This window comes from Penaeus japonicus, unplaced genomic scaffold (genome assembly GCF_977035675.1).
Source record: "Penaeus japonicus unplaced genomic scaffold, GWHDUDI00000001_assembly GWHDUDI00000012, whole genome shotgun sequence".
In the NCBI taxonomy this organism is placed as follows: Eukaryota; Metazoa; Arthropoda; class Malacostraca; order Decapoda; family Penaeidae; genus Penaeus; species Penaeus japonicus.
This window is the reverse complement of record NW_028234414.1, coordinates 20,794,617-20,802,116: the sequence shown is the minus strand read 5'-3', so window position 1 is coordinate 20,802,116 and position 7,500 is coordinate 20,794,617. Positions and strand designations below refer to the sequence as shown.

At 37.7% G+C, this 7,500-nt stretch overlaps 1 protein-coding gene across 5 annotated transcripts in view; it reads left to right on the top strand.

Moving 5' to 3' along the window:
* The window catches only part of Dhc64C (dynein heavy chain, cytoplasmic), a gene marked incomplete at its 3' end in the record, with an annotated part of 34,407 nt that overhangs the window by 9,407 nt on the left and 17,500 nt on the right, over window positions 1-7,500 (top strand). For 3 of the 5 annotated variants that reach the window (XM_086542610.1, XM_086542608.1, XM_086542609.1), the window contains 11 exon segments: window positions 37-279; window positions 1,403-1,534; window positions 1,888-2,022; window positions 2,878-2,928; window positions 4,752-4,823; window positions 5,110-5,193; window positions 5,316-5,495; window positions 5,607-5,753; window positions 5,951-6,103; window positions 6,383-6,591; window positions 7,200-7,401. In XM_086542610.1, coding sequence (XP_086398736.1) covers window positions 37-279; window positions 1,403-1,534; window positions 1,888-2,022; window positions 2,878-2,928; window positions 4,752-4,823; window positions 5,110-5,193; window positions 5,316-5,495; window positions 5,607-5,753; window positions 5,951-6,103; window positions 6,383-6,591; window positions 7,200-7,401 — 1,608 coding nt within the window. 5 annotated transcript variants of the gene reach the window in all.

The window sequence follows — 7,500 nt, the reverse complement described above, 5'->3', positions numbered from 1 at the left end:
TCATTATTTTTAACGCCTTTATTTCTTTCCCTCCAGGTCCAGTATCCACAGAGCAAGTGCTGCCGAATGAGCCATGTCCGTGACTTGCCACCTGTCTCTGGCTCCATCATCTGGGCCAAGCAGATTGACCGCCAGCTCACTGCCTATATGAGGAGGGTAGAAGATGTCCTAGGCAAGGGATGGGAGAGCCATGTGGAGGGGCAGAAGCTGAAGGGTGACGGAGACTCCTTCCGACTCAAGCTCAACACCCAGGAGATATTTGACGACTGGGCTAGGAAGGTATGGGGAGGCAGGTGGTGTTTGGAAGCGCTGATTCCGATGGAGTACATTATTGGATGACATTTGGCATTTATTGTTTAGATTATTTTTTATTGGAATTACCCTGAATATCTTGATTTTATTGGAATGAATTCCCTTAACCCATTCACGCCGGGGCGGAATTTCGCCTACTCCCGATAACGCCGGGAAGATTTCAAGCGCGCAACCGTTCGTGCCGGGGTGTTTTCCCGCTGCGCGCGGTCGCTATGACGCTCGCAGAGCGTTTTTCACCCACCCTATCCTTATGGTTTGCGTGATTGCGTCTAAAGTGTAATCATGTGTAGAAAGTAGTGCTATGTTCAGAGGATGTATATCAGTCGAAAAAGATGTTATAGCACTGTTTTTTTAGTGTTATTCTATTGAACTTTTTCCATATTCTTTACTCCTATGTTGTAATACCAATGGGAAGTGGAAGCATTCTTCTAGTGAGGTAACAAACATAGTTTTTTTTTTCAATTTTTTTTTTCTTCCTAAACGAAAAGAAAGAGAATATGAACAACCATACATGTGCATACAAGTGAATGCAAGTAACAGCAATGTTTTTTCAAGTGTCATTTTCTTTTATGGGGCAACAATAAGATGTTATATAATTTTTTTTTATTTTTTTTTTTTTATTCCTCGGCCAATTACAATTGATTTTACGATAGTCTTTCGACTCAGATCATCATATTCAACAAATCAGAAACAGAAATCACCATGCCGTAATCAAGATTACGTATGTACCTGAGACGTCATTCATATTACGTTATATCCCATTTTCTACTATTTAGAAGGATAAACTAAAGTAGCTAAGACAAATCAAGTATGAAAATCGAATTGTACTAAGAATAATCTATCATTCTAATGCGGACGTTTCAGCACGTCGCTACTGGCCTCCCGGCGCGCGGGCCGAAAATGTAGCACGTGCCAGGACGTCACCCGGGTCCGGGGCTTTTTTCGACCACGTGTCAGCACGTCAACCGGCGCGAATGGGTTAATATCCTGGCTTGATTAATGGCTGGGAGGCATTAATCTTTGAAATACTTCCAAAGGGTGAAGGTACTCAAAGGATTTGCAATTACATTAATTCTCCATATGATTCCAGGTTCAACAGCGCAATCTGGGAGTATCAGGCCGCATCTTTGCAATTGAAATGCATCGTTCCAGAACAGGAAAAGGTAACGAGTATAAGCTGAAGGTCAACTTCCTACCCGAGATTATCACTCTGTCAAAGGAGGTAAGTTTCCTTTATACATTGTCTTCTCACTTTGATTACTTTGATCACATTTGGCATTAATGATTAGTTGCATCAAAGGTTAAAACCAAACATGTTAGAATATCAACTTGTTGTTTTGCCAACCTTCCTTTCAATAAATTTAAGAGTTATGTTTATTTTTTATGAGATGTTGGTTTGACAAGCTCTCTTAATTTTCATTAAGGAAAAGTCCATGATTTAATCAACTTTTGGTAATAACTAATATTACATAATACAAATCTGCAGAATAATGAGTAAGGGCTATCTCAGTTTGTGTACAGTCGTCATAATTGAAAGTGTCTCAGCAAAAAATAACCCTTCTTGAATATTTATAGGTGAGAAATCTGAAGAACCTAGGGTTCAGGGTGCCGCTGGCCATTGTCAACAAAGCCCACCAAGCAAATCAGCTATACCCATTCGCCATCTCCCTCATTGAGAGCGTCCGCACCTATGAGAGAACCCTGGAGAAGGTAAAGACTAAAGATCCCAATGTTTGTTTTGTGTATTTTGTGTGTGTGATGATATTGGCATCAGCTGTTTTCAATTGCCCATTTGGGGTTGGGATCATTGACAAAGTTCCTGGAAATAGGTCAGAGAAAATGGAAGTGCTGACATCCGAGTATCTTTACCACTGTAGAGAAAAACCACTTCAAATGTTACTATTAACAAAAATGCTTTTGTGTGAATTGGGGTGGTATTGATTCCTTTATATATACATATATATATATATATTTTTGTGATTTGAGGTTTTCCCAGCTTGCTCGTGCTGTTGATAATTGCTGCTGGCTAGTTTGCTGCGTGTGAATATTTGAAGTGGCTTTTTTTTGCGCCACAGGCGGGGCAGGACTTGTGCTTCCCTTAACTACAATAGTTCATGTGAACAGGTAGCTTTTTGCTCATCAAGGTTGATCTTTTTTTTTTATATGCTACAAGTTATAGTCAGATACAAGTGTCAATAATAGGCCAACATGTGTAAGAAAAAAAAAAAAAAAAAATGCTATTGAAGTTTCAGGTTTCAGATGTGAGTATAATCTAGATGTGAAGCCATGTGCTATGTTTCGAGACCTTCAGATGTCTGATAAATATAGAGGATTAGAAAAGACAAACAAGAAACAAAAACACAAACAAATGAAGTGTCTCTGAGAAAAATAACTACCCTTTTTTTTATTTTCAATTCCCCCTTCAAGTACCCATAAATAATATGCCAATATTCATGAAGCATAAAAGATTATTTTAGATAAATAACCCCCACCCCTCCTACTGAACAACACCGATGTCTCTACTCTCTCGGTGATTTATAATTGACAATTACCGTGGTGCCACAGCTGTTGTCGCGGGGTGGACCACACAGCCCTGCCGTCAAAGCGTCCCTGTTGGTATGTTCGTCTTGTCAGAATCTGTGTGGCTTCATCAGTGTAACTCTTTGCCATATAACCGCGCTCTCTCTCTCTATTTGTCCACAAAACCACACTGAGTTGTCCCTAACTTCTTTTCCCCCCCTCCCTCTCCTACCCCTTACATGACAGCCATGCAAAAGAAAAAAAAGAAAAAGAAAGAGTTTACATTATTTATTTAGAAAAATCTCTTCCTAAGATGACACGGGGTGTGGCTAACGCGTGGAAATTTAAAGAGTAAAGGGAATGATGGTTGAAGTACATATAGTTCACCAGGATAGAAAGAATGGAAAATAAGATACACTCGTGACTGGTCATGTAGGGGTGGAGGTAATAATCTCAATAATTCCTTCACTGATTTTTTTTTTTTTTTCCTTTTTTTTTTTTTTTTTTTTTAATATCCCTTTATTGTACACTGGCATTTCCCTCCCTCTTGCTTTAGCCTTCTAAGCACAGAGACTGATCATTGATGTTCTAAGTCTCAGTAGCTGTAAACACATGATCTAAATATGAAAATTAACTGATTAACCTGAAAATCCTTTTTTTTTTTTTTTTCCGACTTGAGATAAAGAAGGAGCACTTTGCCTGTCCAGAAATAAGGAAATAAAGCTATAGTATTCCATTAATAAATCTTTATTTATTTATTATGTCGCGAGTTTTTTTCATGGAATGGAAAGAATTCTCTGCCATGTCCCTGTAAGTGTGGAATGGCATTGTCTGTCCCATGCTTAGGCTTTCCCTGTCTGTTGTGTCATCCCCTGCTTAATGACCCCTTGGCTGCCTTTAATTATGTAATGATTAGTACTTTTGTAGTTTATTATGGAGACTTCCTAGTAACTTAAAAATTTGAATAGAAAATTGGACAGTATTTATTTTCTTCCATTTCCAAATTATAGAAAATGGATAAGGGGGAGGAGCTTAAGCTCTAAAAGAGAGAAAAAAAAAAAAGAAAAAGAAAGAAAAGAAAAAAAAATTTGTGGAAACATAACACATGATTATCCTACAGTTTCACTCCCCTGTATTACGGAGCTTGTTGGAGCACTCTGTGGTGGCTGCGCATGGCGTGAAGAGGATGTTGATATCTAATTGCAGAATCCAAGGGTGGTTCTGTGTGACCCAAACAATACAAACATTGGAAGTGTGACTTGCATGGAAGGACTACTAACACTGTCAGTCATGCATGCTGGTTTTTCAAATGGGCCTGTGATTTTTTTTTTTTTTTTTTTCCCCCACCCCTTTTTGAGAAAGTTGTTTAATGAGTCCATTCTTTCTCTCTCTTTCCCTCTCAGCCCATGAGAAAATATGTGCACCGTCATTAAAATACGAGGATAGGCAGTGCCTCGTAAATAAAGTCAGTGCAATTTTTTGCCGATAGTGTTGACATGTCTTTTGCTCGGAAATGTATTGCTTAACCAGCATGGGGATTGTGATGTGATCTCAGAAGATGTCTTTTAACAAGTGTTTTGATATGGCAGTAAATTATGATCTTGAGAAACGATACTAAACTAAACCATCTTTTGCAGGTAGATCTTAGAATTTTGAGTTTTAGCTTAATTACTCGTCTTCAATATTTTGCATTGTAGAATATATATATTTCATTGCTTATAGTTTTGAATTATTGTGTATATACAGAAAAAAACAAGAAAAAGCTGCTTCTTAGAAATAGAGAAAAACTTAGAAAAAGATAATTTGAAGTATGTAGACTACAAAATTGAGTCTACACCAAGTCATGAAAAAAGAAGTCTTCATGATAAACAAATTAATATGTAAGATATGATCTGACAATCTTATGCAATTGTTTGCAGATGGAAGACAAGACCAACATCTTGCTCCTTGTAGCAGGAATGCGGAAGGAAGTTCAAGGACTTTTGTCTGAGGTAAGCGAGATCTTGTTGATATTTTGATTTTGAGGAAGTATGGTATAGTTTGAGAATCTTGTTAGTCTTGAATTTGGAAAGTCATTATTTGGAATATATAGTATGATATTTGATACATGTTGAAAATATTTGTGTACAGAATTTGTAAGAAAGGAAACTTTTTCCTTATATTTCTTATCTAGTATAAAGCTGTAGTTTGTCTGATACTAATCTTGAGGTCATTATACAGTACTCTAAATGTATTATTGGAGTATACAGATCTCAATTTGCTCTGCTCTTTTCGTAGGGTATGTCACTCGTCTGGGAGTCCTACAAGCTGGATCCCTACGTTCAGCGTCTGGCGGAGTGTGTCTTCACATTCCAGGAAAAGGTAAACAAAGTTTGGAGATTTACAACAAAATTTGTGTTGGGAGACAAACCAATGTTGTTTTTTTCTTTCTAAGTTAGATACTATTCCATGCAAGAATGTCTAAACCAAGTCTGTCATTTCAGGTCGATGACCTCCTGGTACTAGAAGAACAGCTGGATGTGGATGTCAGGTCGCTTGACGTGTGTCAGTATGCACACTCCACCTTTGCGGAGATTCTCAACAAGATCCAGAAGGCTGTTGACGATCTGTCACTCCACCAGTACTCCAACCTACACATCTGGGTGCAGAGGCTGGATGAGCAGGTGAAGTTATTGTCTTTTTATGTACTGATATATTTACCTGACCCATTTTACCCTAGAAATACTTTTAGATTGGCAAGATTGATTAGAATTGTTTCTCTTCTTTACCCACAGGTTGAGAAGAAGCTGGCTGGTCGTCTGCAGGCTGGAATGCAAGCCTGGACTGCAGCTTTGCAAGGGCAAAAGGATGAAGATATTGATATTCCAATGGACACAGACACACCAGACAAGCCTATACACAAACCAGGGGGAGATCCAAAGGTCAGTATGTTAGTCCAGATCAGTATTAACAGGTTGACATCCTTATTTGAACAGTGACATTAGAGTTGAAGATTAAACTTGAATCCGTGGTTAGAATAGTCTATTTAGTTTGTATTTATTTCTTTTAAACTAAGTACCAGCAGAATTTTAAGAGGTCCCAATACTCCATTAGTAAGAGGCTATAATACTCCTTCCAGATCACACAAGTGGTGCAAGAGGTGCGCATCACCAACCAGACCATGTACATGCACCCCACCATCGAGGAGGCACGCTACCAGATCATGCAGCAGTTCTTCAGCTGGCAGGCCATAGTTACATCACAGAACCGCATCCAGAGCACACGCTATCAGGTTAAGGCAGTGTTGATTTTTGTTTTGAATGTTGCTTGTTCAGGTGATTGGATATAGGTGTTCATCTGTTGATTGGTGTTGAGATGAGAAGTGTTTTGAAATCGTAGATTGATCAGTTAGAAAACGTAATATCCTGGAAGATACCATATTACATTTAAAATGCAAAAGAAAGAAAAAGCTTGGTTACAACAATAACAAAAACCTGGGCAATTAATGTGCAAAGTAACAAAAGCCCCACTAATTCTCTAGAAGAAACTCACCTTACCAATAACGTTACAGGTTGGCCTGGATCGCCCGACCACCCAGGTGTACCGCAACCTGTTGATCAAACTCCCAGACGAGCATTCGTTCATCAAGTTGGCATACGCTGCAGTGGATGCCGTAGTGGACGAGGTCTCTAACTACGTGAAGGAGTGGCTACAATACCAGGCCTTGTGGGATCTACAACCAGACCATCTCTACGGTCAGCTCGGAGAGGATGTGGCCAAGTAGGCATTTTCTTTTTGTTCATTTTCATTTTTACATATTTAAGGCCGGTCAATAAGTTGTGAATATGATTTCTTTCTCTTTCCGATTTGTATTGTTTTTTTAGTCTCAGTATTTTTTTGTCAAGGAACTGCTGCTTTAGGGAAAAGGTAGATATATATGAACATATAAAGCCATTTTGTGGCCAGAAGGAAAAAGTAAGGAAAGTAAAATGTTTATATATACTTGATACCTACCACAACTAATGCAGATGTCACTGTCTCCACACTAGACTTTCATTATTGGTTGGATGATTAGTAACATCTTAGAATCTGAATATTTCTACAGTTTTATTTTCTTTATGAAATTAGCCAATATATTTATCTGCATTATATTTTTATTCTATGTAAAGTAACCATAGGAGGCTTTATTAAGTGTCTCATTAATGATATATATATATATATATATATATATATATATATATACATATATATATATATATATACATATATATATATATATATATATTATATATATATATATATATATATATATATATATATATATATATATATATATATATATATATATATATATACCACCTGCAACTTAATATATTTGCATTAATTAGGTGGATGAAACTACTACAAGATATCAAGCAGTGTCGCACTACTTTCGACACCTCTGAAACCCGTCGTAGTTTCGGTCCCATTGTGGTGGACTACACTAAGGTCCAGAGCAAGGTGTCACTGAAGTATGACTCATGGCACAAGGATGTCCTGAGCAAGTTTGGCCAGTTGCTCGGCCAGGAGATGACTCACTTCCATGCACAGGTAAGAGTTTTGTTTTCTTTAATGATCTTGTTCTTGAAGTTTGCTGCTGTATATTTGGAACACAGAAGAATAGCCTCTCTTTTCAAAATTCTTGTATTT